Raw genomic sequence first — 13,020 nt, 5'->3', positions numbered from 1 at the left:
TACTTTTCTTCAAGTTTAAAGAAATGCTTTTTTTAAACTCATTTTTAATGAAAAGTACTAATTAGCTCTGCTTTGAAAGCATGCTGAAGTATTCTAGTATGAGAATACTAATTAGGACTTCTCATTACTGTCACAATACAAGTGGCAAGCTGATCAAGTTAACACTGTTGATTAATTCACTGTAAGAGTATATAGTGATATTAATTTGACTTACAATGTGCTTTATTAAGCATAATCCTTGTTTTCTGTCTATCAGACCACCAGTATTTCAACAGCCTGTCATATTCCTTGGTGCAGATGTAACTCATCCACCAGCTGGAGATGGAAAAAAACCTTCCATTGCTGCAGTGAGTAAATTGTGATGGTCTTTAGCCCCTGCTCTCTCTTGCTTTATGGCTCTAATGCGTCTTACTACTTTAAGTTCTTTTGTGGTTCATTTCTTCTGATTGCTTACTGTTAGTATTAAAATGTGGTTTTTCTGCAGGAATCTAATGAAATTTTGGATAACTTGCTCCGATACTAATTACTGAAATGTGTTTAATTAGCTTGCAAAATGCCTGAGCTGCTGATACACAGAGATTTTCTGTTAGCTGATGTTTATCAGCAACCTGTAATAAGCTGATGCATGCTTAAATATTTTTCAGAATTAAAAACTGTTAAGAGTTTATCCATTGCTAATAGGGATCTAGGCTGGCTGTGTTGTGATTTTTTTGGTGTGGGGGGGATTCAAGTTTGCTGACATGACAAAATGTACAGTAATCTGTACATTTGATTAAATATGGGCAATGGTCTTAGATTTTAATTATGTCAAACACCTGTAATAGTTGCTCTGGCTTATTTAATAATGGAGACCTACAGTGGCAGTATGTGCAGTATCTTAACTTGTGGAGATAAATAAATATCTGGGTTAGAAAATTACATATGTGTGTCAGGGGAAAATTAGGTGGGAGAACTGCTTGATTTTGGTTTGGTTAGTGGTTTTTGTTTTGTGGGTTTTTTTGGTTGGTTGGTTTTGTGGTTTGGGGTTTTTAAAATTAATTTTAATGATTTTTTTGTGTGTCTATTTATTCTCAGGTCCCACACCACTGTTTTACTTCTTCTGTTTCATAAACAAAAATATCCCTTCCCTTGACATCAAGTGATGTCTGGTGTGGATATTTCTGATCTCTCACTGTTTCAGTTTTTTTAATTCATTCACAGTGTCCCAGAAAGGAACTCAGTCTACCAGAGTTCAAATATCTATGGTCTAGTCCGAACTAAATCAATGGTTTCATGGCATGAGTGCTCCAAATTGTTTTTTGGGGATTTGGGTGGGGTTTTTTTTGAGTGTATGTAGGTGCAAAGAGGAAATCAGTCTTTTAGATTTAAATTAAGGTTTCATTTGCATGTTACCATAAGTAGGCTAAACTTAAAGCTCTTTCCAAGCACATTGTGATTTTTACTGAATCTTTGCTAGGTTAACTCCTTAGTTTACAAAATGCTATTAAAAAAGGTGTTGTAATTATATTTGCGAAATACTGTTACTAAAATGCTTTTAAGCTTGATTGGGTGCTAAACGTTTTTTCAACAGGTTGTAGGAAGCATGGATGCTCATCCTAATCGTTACTGTGCCACAGTTCGGGTCCAGCAGCACCGCCAAGAAATCATCCAAGATTTAGCTGCCATGGTCAGAGAGTTGCTAATTCAGTTCTACAAGTCAACAAGATTTAAACCAACTCGTATAATATTCTATAGAGATGGTGTTTCTGAAGGGCAGTTTCAACAGGTAATATTTTTGAGGTTTTGATTATTTAGTTTTCTGGTAGTGTTGTGGTTTTGCACCATATAGAATTTACCTCTTCCAAAGGTATATTACCACACTTACTCAGAATTTGGGAGTAAAATGAAATTGTTATTTACAAAAGCAGACTAAATATAAAAGGTAATAAACATATACAAAAACATATATACATATACAACTGGACAATGGCCCTGGACACCCCTCTGGACAAAGCCCAGGGGCTGCTGCCAGCTAACACAATGATATCTCTCCCTGCTCCCAGTCAGTGTTCTTACCAATAACCCAAACAATGGTGAGGAGGACAATAAAGCAAGGTCAGAGGGAGAGAAACAGGGAAAAGGAAACAAGAGGAGAGCCCAGAAAAAGATGTGCTTCAGATTATATAGGGATTTTTTTTAGACCAATAGAATGGTATAAACACCTTACATCCTGTTCAGCCCTTTTGAGAGTACACTCCATCCCTCTGAGTTATCTGAATCTTCTAGGAAATTTCATTCATAATTTGCAATTAAGACACTAGTCTTAACTATAACAGGGCAGTAATGTGGGTCTTATTTACTTGGAATTACAGAGTTAGGAAAGGAAATATATCCTCAGCAAATACTCCCTCAATAAATCTGTGTAGTTCTAACCAGGCAGAACATGGAAAGTGTTACCATATTTTTGAGTAGCTTTTCCTTAATACTTTTCCTTTAAAATACTTCTTCACAAAATTAGAAATGATAAAGTATAGTTTTAGCACAGAAGTCGAGGTCAGCATGTACAACCTACTCAAGATACATTAGCCTAAGTGCATCACATAAATTTTGGACAGGAAGTAAAAAACAAGCTTATTTTCCAGCCTTTTATTTACCCAGGATTAATAGATGCTGTGTTTTCACACTATCCCTTCTAAATAATTTCCAATAAAATTGAACAAGTACTTTCTTGTATTATTTTGTTTGCTTACAAGTACCATATCTTATGAAATGTTTTTCCATGTATTTTAAATATATTTATATACTCTCTGATATTTTTATATGTAAATTAAAAGGCATAGTTTAGTCCTCTTCTCAAAATCCGAGGGAAGGGAGTGAAGATCACTTAATACACTTGAACTAGTGAAATAATCTTTGCATGGAATTTTGATTTTTATTTTTTCCCCTATTATGTCACTTTTTCTAAATTTTTAGTTTATAATTAACCTAAAACCAAAATTGTTGCTTTCCATTTTACTGCATTTCTTTTTTCTTGATACCTGTAGTCTTGCATGAGACTCAACAAAGCTGGTTGAGTAATTCTGGGTTTTATCCCTTGTACTAGTTCTGAAATAAAATTAGGCTGTTTTATATTCAGCAGCCTAATTAAGTGCTCATTTGTATTTGGCAATTAAAAAGATTTTTACATACAGCTTATTAGTCTAAGCCCTCATGCTTGCAGGTGAGTGAAGATGAAACCAGCTCTCACCTGGCTCAGAGAAGTGGTGATCTAATCTGTTCTCATTAAGTGATGAAACAGGAGTTTGACACTGCATGCTTTGACATCTCATTATTCTGAGTGACAGTGCAAGAAGGGCTATGATAAATTTTAGAACAATCTGCAAGATAGTTGTCTTTTGTATTTATCATACATCTTTTTGTTTATGATTCAGGTTCTCCATCATGAACTGCTGGCTATCAGAGAAGCATGCATTAAACTAGAGAAGGATTACCAGCCTGGAATCACATTTATAGTTGTTCAGAAAAGGCACCACACCAGACTCTTCTGTACAGATAAAAATGAACGGGTATGTTCTAATTGTGACTGGCAAGTGTCCATCAGGCAGCCAAGTTAACCCATTGTTTACTGCTCATTTAGGCAGTAAGAGACTTGTTTGGAGAACTACTTAACACTGAGTGAGATCTTTCCATCTGCAAAGGAATACTTGCTTTTTAAGTCCCATATAATAAACTGGCAAGAACCTTTATGAAGCATTATGCCTTTCAACAAAATTTCAGGTTTCATTTCTTTTTTTTTTTCCTTTTTTACTGTCTCAAGGTCCTCAAGGGTTGAGATTGATAGGAGTAGTGTAGGGTCTGTAATGTAGATGTAAAATCTGAACAATTGCTTCAGGCACTCTTGGTTATAAATGGAGTTCTGTTAAGTGTACCCCGCACTTCTTAAGGCACAATGTAAGTTCATTGGTTTGGTTGTCAATGGATTGACTCGGGTTACCAGCAGAAACTGAAACACCTACACAGCAGACACTGAAGTTGTTAAAGGTGAGCCCTATACTTTGAGAATACTTTGTTTTCTATTATCATTACCTTTTAAGATATCTTAGATGTCCGATGTCTTAGATGTGGAGCTTGGCCTGGGCATATCAAGTGTCACAAGATATTACTTGTAATAGTGAAAATCTCGCGTGGTTTTGTGAGCATTTCCTAGTTTTTATTGTATCTGTGTGACCTATTTGATTCTGTTTTTGGTTACTTTGGTTCCTTTCCCAGGAGAATGGAGCCAGGCTCTTCTCAGTGATGCCAAATGACAGGACAAGGGGCAATGGGTGGAAGTTGAGGCATAGAATTTTTCATGTAAACACGAGGAGGAATTTTTTCACTGTGAAGGTGACAGAACACTGGAACAGGCTGCCCTGGGGGATTGTTGAGTTTTCTTTGGATGCATTCCTGTGTGATCTGGTGACCCCACTCTGTCAGGGTGATTGGACTAGATGATCTTTCAAGGTTTCTTCCAGCCCCTGACATTCTGTGGTTTTTCTGGGTGGAGAAGAGACTTCCCAAGTCTAGGGTAGAGTCACTACTGTAAATGAAGAGTTCCTAATGGCAAACCTTTGTTCACAGGTCGGGTTTCATGTTCCGGGCTTCAAGGCAATAACTAATAACTTTTAATGCTGACAGGAACATGGGTTTTGTATTGATTAACATGCTATGATTACAGTTGTTAAATTGTTTTGAAATTAAGAGTATTTTTACCTTCAGCTTTGAAGTAAAGTGTGAGGGAAGAAGAGGCCTGTCTCAAAACTATGGATTTCCATCTTTAAAGTATAAGCAAAGAAAGTTACAAAGGAGTCACCAGTCCATGTATGGAAAGGGGAAAAGAATTTGACAAATCAGTTGTGGGAAATTCTTTTTACATTAATCAAAAAACTTAATATTGGTAGGTAACTTCCACAAAGATTTTGGTGTTTTGGAAGTTTTTTTGTTGTTAATGGTGGTGTGATTTTTTTCCCCCTTCCACCTTTGTAGTAGAGACATCCCAGATTTCCAGATGAGCAGAATTTAAGTTTTATTAATTCTTGACTTTCTGCTTTTTATGTATTTTTTTCTCCTTGTGTCATTTTTCCCCTTAGCCATACCGTTGAAAAGAAATAACTCTGTGCACCTTACTGTATTTGCATTTTCTGTTCACACAGGTTGGAAAAAGTGGTAACATTCCGGCTGGCACCACAGTGGACACAAAAATCACCCATCCATCTGAGTTTGACTTTTACCTGTGTAGTCATGCTGGTATTCAGGTACAGCACGTTGTGTGGGATGGTGACTTTCACAGATAACGCTGGCTGTTGGGTTCTCCCTTTTCGTTTGTGCCAGAGACAAACTTTATCATTTATCTGTATATTTCAGCTTTTCAGCTGTGCCATCCACAGCGCTCTTCTGTCATTCTTAAAATCTAAAAGAGGGAATGAAGCACACCTTGTGCATTTTATTTATTGTGCTTCTCTTTGGTCTGTGTACTGCTTTGAATGGTTGCAATGTAGTTGGACTGTTTTACGTGGCTGCCTCTTTCTGTTCCTACAAAACAACTAATACATTTAGGTGGCACACTGTAGCTTCTTATTTTCCTGTGATTTCTTCATACCAGTTAGAAACAGAAGCTATTAAACAACGGCAATACTGAAAATTAAAGTTGTGGTACTCTGAAAAACGCATATTCGATAGGGACACAAGTTAGATTCATGTGAAGTATTAATGTTTTGCCTAAAGCTACATTATGCAATGGCATTTTTTCAGCTCTGAGTTTCAGAAGAGAAAAGTGCATTTCAGTAAGACCATTTACTTTCAGTAACAGGAATGGAATTCTAGAAAATGCAGTCCTATCTAAAATGCAAAGGCATTAATTACATGGGGAGCAAGGAGGGAGGAGGCTGTTTGCCTTCTTCAAAGTAACATTTACTGACTATGTAGAACTGCTCACTGGTGGGTTTTGAGGATGAGGTTGGTTTATACTGCAGCTCAGTTGCAGAGGTGGAAGTTTAAAGAGATGATTTGGAAATGCTGATGTCCTGTGTGATCTGCCTTCAGGGAACAAGCAGACCTTCTCATTACCATGTCCTCTGGGATGACAATCGTTTCTCTTCAGATGAACTGCAGATTCTTACTTACCAGCTGTGTCATACATATGTACGTTGTACGCGTTCCGTTTCCATTCCAGCACCAGCATATTATGCACACCTGGTTGCCTTCAGAGCCAGGTATCATCTGGTGGATAAAGAGCATGATAGGTGAGTGGCATCACTTTGAATTATTGCAGAATCGAAGCCGAAAGGAATTGGGTCTGTTTATTCTGGGGGTCAGTATATTCTCATTTATCAGCTTAAGGGTAAATTTGAGTTTAGCACAGAATAGTGTTGTGTAGAAAGCAGATCTGCTTCTGTGTTTTTATTCTGATTCAGAATTCCAGTGGTGTTTTTAAGGGTCATGAACTTTTGACCATTCTGTTCAAAAGAGGTGAATGAAGCAAGGAGAGTCAGATTAAATTATGATTTCTTTTCTCCCTTCCCCCAACCTTTGTTTTCTTTTCCCCCATGTCTCTTATCTTGCAGTGCTGAAGGAAGCCACACATCTGGTCAGAGTAATGGCAGAGATCATCAAGCACTTGCTAAAGCAGTTCAAGTTCATCAGGACACATTGCGCACTATGTACTTTGCTTGACATGTTTTAATGTTTAGCGACTCAGTACAATTGGAAGTTGGATTCACATCAGACCAGCTGCACTTAGACCAACAGTTGCCCAAGCTACAGTGACAGCCACCAATGAGTGATGCATCTTAATTTTTTTTCTTTCCCATTTGCAAAAAAAGCCTTCCGTCCAGAATTTCAGACTTGCTTATGAACTGCATTCTTGTACCAAATCCCGCTATTGTTGGAAATGTGGTTTGCCAAAAATCTCTTAAGCTCCTTGGTATAAAACAGACCCATATTTTATAATTAAATCAAGAGCTGTGATCTCAGGGCTTAGGGGAAAAAAAACCAAACAAAAACCGAACCAAACAAAAAACCCCAACCCAACTCACAGAACTCATTTAGTTTCCTATTCATTGAATTGCTTTTCATGATTTGGAAAGATCTAACTCATACTAAAATTTGATGGACTAAAACGCTGTGAATTAGCTTTTAATACAAAGGAAAGCAAAATATTTTCTGACTATTTATGAAGCCGTGATGATTCTAGATGCATTTAATTTTTATTTTTCAAAAGAGAAGTGACAAAATTCTGGTTTCCAGCTGTCTTAACAGAGTTTATCCTCTGTGTATCTAAGGGCAAATGTATTTTCTGAAGCTTGTTCTTGAATGTTTTTTATTGTGCTGCATTTGAAAATGTTTTTCATAAACTAAAGAAGAATTTTAAAAACTTGTACCTAAGCTTTTAATAGGTTTAATTAGATTGGCAAAAAAAAAAAAAAAAACCTTCTGCCATTTAGGAAAAAAAAAATTGAAAGAATTAAAAAAAAAATCATTCTGACAGCTAACTTTAGAATTTGTCATACAGGACTGTGACAGTTACTTTCCAAAGTCTCTAAAGAATACGGGTCTGTGGTGATAAATACAGTACAATCCTTTTTCACTGTTGTTTGAGTTAATGTAAATTTTATATATGTTTCACAGTATTAATGCGATAGACTAGATGCTATTATTTATTTTTATCTACTAAGGAGTGCTCATTATAATTCTGATAACATATCAAGAATGCTTTGGATTTAGAAACTAAAACCTTACTGTGGGGACATTTTTTCAGATGCAAAAATATGCAATTGACTTTGTGAGCAGTCAGAAATACCTACAGTGCATATTGTATGGCTCGTCCTTTGTAGAAAGGCTCTTGAAGCATGCACGCAGCATCGCAGGTTTGATCTGTCCAGTTCAGAGACGCACACAAGACCAACATTCTATGTTCATTCAAGCACAAAACAATTGTTTTTTATTTATATGTTGAATATTGATGAAGCAGGAGCTCTAATAGAGGAGAATGGCTCACTGTAACTTAGACAAAAGTCAGAGAATCTATGCAGTAAAGATAAATCTTTAGGAAACTGAAGTTTACTTATGAAGGGAGGTGAAACTCTCTTCATTATGCATAAGGTCAATAGTAAATGTGAGAGTTTTGCCATTCTCTTAGGAGAAGCATTAATTAAAACTGATAATTATTAGACAAATGTTTCTGTTAGTTTGCACACTGGGTTCATAAAAAACATAATACATATATAAACCATTGCACTAATTACAATGCCACATGCAGGTTTAGAAGAAAATGGAAACAGCCCAGGAAACTTGTTTATGCTGACTTGATTTTATTTTTTTAGTAGTTTAACTGAAATAACATGCTAAGAGGCAGGCTTTTAAAATGTCATTCTCTTCCACTGATGCATTTTGCTCCATCTTTCTCATTTTCTTTTAGCAGATGCTCAGTCACTGTTTTGAATACATTTACCTCTAGCCACTGAGACGGGCAAATAGCTTTACCCACTACAGAGGTCTGTGCCGTACAGCGGATAGACTGTAGCCGACTGCTGTGGAATAAGCTAGAAAATGCCCAACCTTTGCTGCATTAAGAGTTTTAGGTACATAATTTTGTTCAAGTTCAGATCTTCATCTTGTATCAGTGTGTTGGTTGTCAGTGTTGTTCAGGTGAAATAACAATGTAAAACCTATTAATAGAGTAATTGTATTTGTAGCATTCTAATTTGGTGATTAGGCTGTCTGGTCAGGTTTTCTTGGTCATAGTTATGTAAATCCAGACTTTAAATGCTGCTGGTGTAGCAGAAAGCAAATTCCAAGTTGTATTGTCTTTCTGTGTTCCAGCCAGGCTGTACATACCTCTCGTAAAGTACTGCTAAACTGCAAAACTGTTCCATGGTGGGTATGTTGCACTTCTCTGTGCTTTGCTTGAGAGATTACGTATTTCAGTGAAGATTTTAATTTGGCAGAGTTTTATATGAGAATTATTTTTTTATATGATGTAACAAATAAGAAAAAATCAACAGTTTATGATGCCATTTAGTTTATTTTCTTTTTTGTTACTCAGAGACCTCTTGGATGTGAAATCCATCCTCCGCTTTCCTCTTGGTGCGCATCTGGAGTAAATGATTTTGGTGGTCACATAGGGTGAGGGGGGCAGAATCTGTCTTGACTTCAAATCTTATTTCTGAAGCAGACTGGGAGTTCACTGCATTCTACTTAGGATGTGTGCTTTGGGCTGCAATAGTCATGGAAGCTCTGTTTCGTGAGAATAGGGAGTTGTTTGGCAGACTCTTAATCTGAGAGTAGCTGTTTGTGTATCAGATGAACGGCAATTTTGTGTAGCTTCCCTTCCCTGAGTATGAAGAACTTGGGATGGTTAGATGTATTTCAGGTTAGAGACATGCTCACCTTTTACAGATCATATTAAGCCTCCGATGCTGGTAAATCTGTCTTGTTTTTTCCCTTGCCTTTTCCCTGCCTGCACACCCCTACAATTGGTGAATTGGTGAATAATTTCAAACATTTTTTCTTAAAAAAAAAGGATTTAAGTATATGCTTTGAAAAGTACAGTGTGCTGTAAGTGCAGCAGCTATCTTTATGGGAATAAATTCCATATTCAGATATATCTTCTGTCCAAAAAAACCCGAACACCTAAAACCTACTCTGAGAGATTTTTTTCTTACCTCCTACATGTCTTGTAAGAACAGCAATATCTCAGGTAAACACAAAGCTCAAGATGTCTCTATCTCACATACACCTTCCTGCTGTTGAAGTCACAGTTGAGCTAGGCAGTTTCAACCACTGAATCACTATGCAGCTCAGGTCAGCAATAACCAAATGTGCGTTACCCTCTGGCACTTACTTGCTTTTTCAGCCCCTGCAAAGGAGTTGTGTGGCTCCCATTGCAAACCATCTTGGGGCAGGACTTCATCCCTGCTTTCCTCTTGCTCTCTGTTCAGTACCTTGCAGTGAAATCTGCTTGATTTCAGCCATCGGTGTCAGTTGTCCTGGTGCTTATCAGTCTCAAAACTTACAGTAATTGAAACCTGGTGACAAAAATACCTTACTCCTATTGCAGATGTTAGCAGTGTGATGGACAAAACTGACCACTGCCAATGCTACAGTGTTAATTTTGCTTTAAAGGATCATGCTTGAGAGATGAACTGATATTAGTAAATTGTCTACTATGGATTGGTTTTCACTGGTGTTTTGTGTGGGGTTTTGTTTGTTTGGTGTTTTTGTTTGGGCTTTTGGCATAAAAATGGTAACACTAGTGAAACATTCAAAAACTGAAGTAAGTTTTAGAATCTCTGTCTTCAGAGAGACTCAAACCTGGCTTGACAGGTGCCTGTGCAGTCTTGATTCACTTTACCTCCTTTGGCCAGGGGACCAGACCAGACATCTCCACTGAACCCTACCAAAGCTCATGGTTCTGTAGCAACCCCCCCAGAAACTGGCAGCAGCAAATGCAGAATGCTCCTGTAGGGACATGAAAAATTATATTGGCGAAGATAGAATACTTTGAAGTTGTGGAATTTTTTCTGCTGTTTTTTTTTTCTTTGTTTTTTTTTCTTTTAACATACCAAATCTGATGCAATAATTGGGTTTGCTTGGTTTTGGAAATTTCTGCTCCAGTGGCTGAATAGAATAAAGCATCCACTCCACCTCTTCTAGTAACCAGGAAAGAGGGGACTTGCTCATTTGGAGGAAGCATGCTATTGGGAAATGTTGGAAGTAGGTGGACTTGTCTCTGCCTTACATGAGTTTGGCATTCAGGATAGCTCTATGCAATGTTAACATTCTCTGTATGTATGCACTGATGTAGAGAGATCCCGTGTTTTCATTCAGAACTCCTTGTTTTGGCTTGGCTTATTTTCGAGTTTTCAGCAACTGTATATACCTTGTTGAGTTAGAGTCAGTGATCTTCCACGTTCAGGGAAATTTGACATGAATTCCCTTGTTTCTCATCTGTCAGGTTTGGTGTGAGTGTGATGTTTAGCCCTGCTGTTAGGGAAGAGGGCTGTGTCTTAATCTGCTGGAGTTGGCATGAAAAATTCACAGGAAGCTTTTGCTTAAAACAAGAAATCCTTAACTACTTGTGATCCTCATTCAGGCCCCAGACAGTGTTGTAAACTTTTAGCTTTAATTCTGACTCTTATCAATAACTCCTGAAGCCTTTGTCCGTTTTCAACTTCAGTCTTGTTTGCATGTCAGTGGATCATTTTTATTACTAAGACAAGGGAGAAGATTTCCATGATCATTTTGTTTCACCTGTCAAAATGTAGGTGTGGGGGTTTATGTTTTTGTGTGCCAAGATTACTTTCTGAAGAGAGTGTAGTTTCTTATTGAGTTAAGATGCTTCTGAAACTTACCTAAATTATGCACGTGTGCACAAAGATTTTCTTTGAAATGGAAGGTTGCAATCTGGAGGGCTTTGTGCGTTGCTGCCAATGCTGTCTGCCAATGCTGTCTGCCACAGCAGCACATACCTCAGATACAGTGGTCCCGTTTGTCTTGCCTGGAGAAACTGCAATGCCAGTGTGTCTCTTAACAGAGAACAAGGATAGTGGCAATGTCTGCTTTAACATCCCCCTGCCAGCTTTAGTGCATTGTTGTAGTCTTATTAGTGTATGTGCAGATTGTTTCTTTTTGAGGGAGAATGTTGGTATTTTGAAGTCAGAAGAGGTTGGTTCTGCAGGTCAAGATTTTTCAAGATTTAAGTGCTAGACCTGCAGGACTGAGACCTTGGCAATTTAGATGGACATCCTTGCCTCTTGATGTAATCCAGTAAACATCTCTGGTGGCATCACTAACCCATAAGAGGCTGGTTTAGTTTTGCATGGTGGGTTTCTTTCTTTGTTTGGGGGGGGTTTCTTGTTGTTTGGGTTTTGTTTTGTTTTGTTTTTTTTCCTAAGAGATCTTTCACACGTTGAATAAAGGAATGTAAAAATGTTCACACTCAGTATCAGTGTAATAAAATCACTTTTCCTCTGCTTTTTAATAGTCTTGTCCTACAGTAACGTCTCTTTCTGTATTTGTCATGCCAGTGTGGCTTTCTCCATTTCTAATGCACAACAGTGCTTCTTTATTTTTCACTTTCATGTGACATTTAGCAACATGTCTCTTGATGCATACATGCAATCTTTTCTAAGGAAAACTTCAATTAGAAGGTAATTGCACTGATTGTTTTCTTTTAAATTCCCTTTTTACTGTAAGACTTTTTGCATCTGCTGTAGGTGTTTAAAAATACTGTAAATAGTGTTATGTATAGCAAGTACTGAAGTTCTGTGGATGCCATTCTTTGTTGATATATTTTCAGGAATACTGTCATATTTTACAGTGTTGAGATAGGAGCTTTGGTTTTAAACATTGCTATACTTTGTGATTGCATTATGGTATGAATCCAAGGGCACAGTTGCTTTATTACAGTGGAAATATGTAGGATTTATCTGTATTTATAAAACATTTCTTTCTTCTCTCCTCTATGCACATTTCTTCCATGTTGTAAAGACAGACAGTTCCTAAGCTAGCAGTGTGCTTGTCTGTGTAGTGTTCGAGTGCCAATCTTTGATATCAGTGTTACATGACTAATAACATCAATATCTGGACTATCAGCTGTAGCTGTCACATGTTTTCCTTGATTGTTCCAGCATCTGGTGCTTGTGTCAGGTGAAGAAGAGCTAGTCTGCGTGGCAGAATTAGGGATGGAAGAGGGATTTGGGATCTAACTTACGGTGTTTTACTCTCTGTCCCTTCATGGGTGTGGGAGATTGTTGAGCACTGTAGATATTTTAGTGCTCTGAACAAAGTGACAGTGTCGCATCTCTGCCCATGAGAGAAAGCCATCAACCTTCTGTCCATCAGTAAGGGCCTTTTACTTCTGTAACTGTCGAACAGAAGAGACCCAAACTCCAGCCCTGTTGTTTGCCATTAGGATGGGAAACAGTTTTGGCTCCTGTTTCGAGGGTTACTAACTGGAAAGATGCGTTCCTCTGAGATGGTTTTAATCCAAAGGGTGTGGGG

General features: G+C 37.6%; 1 protein-coding gene across 1 annotated transcript in view; it reads left to right on the top strand.

Annotated features, from left to right (window-relative positions):
• AGO2 (argonaute RISC catalytic component 2) overlaps positions 1 to 12,611 on the top strand; it is a 52,843-nt gene extending 40,232 nt beyond the window's left edge. Inside the window, exons 14-19 of the mRNA XM_064154363.1 lie at positions 257 to 347; positions 1,571 to 1,765; positions 3,411 to 3,545; positions 5,172 to 5,273; positions 6,061 to 6,260; positions 6,582 to 12,611. Of these exons, the coding sequence (XP_064010433.1) occupies positions 257 to 347; positions 1,571 to 1,765; positions 3,411 to 3,545; positions 5,172 to 5,273; positions 6,061 to 6,260; positions 6,582 to 6,690 (832 nt within the window). The 3' untranslated portion in view covers positions 6,691 to 12,611. The remainder of the gene's footprint in view (positions 1 to 256; positions 348 to 1,570; positions 1,766 to 3,410; positions 3,546 to 5,171; positions 5,274 to 6,060; positions 6,261 to 6,581) is intronic.
• The last annotated feature ends 409 nt before the right edge of the window (positions 12,612 to 13,020 follow it).

This window comes from Pogoniulus pusillus, chromosome 14, assembly GCF_015220805.1.
Source record: "Pogoniulus pusillus isolate bPogPus1 chromosome 14, bPogPus1.pri, whole genome shotgun sequence".
NCBI lineage: Eukaryota > Metazoa > Chordata > Aves > Piciformes > Lybiidae > Pogoniulus > Pogoniulus pusillus.
The sequence above is the reverse complement of the archived record's forward strand: the minus strand, read 5'-3'. Positions and strand labels throughout refer to the sequence as shown.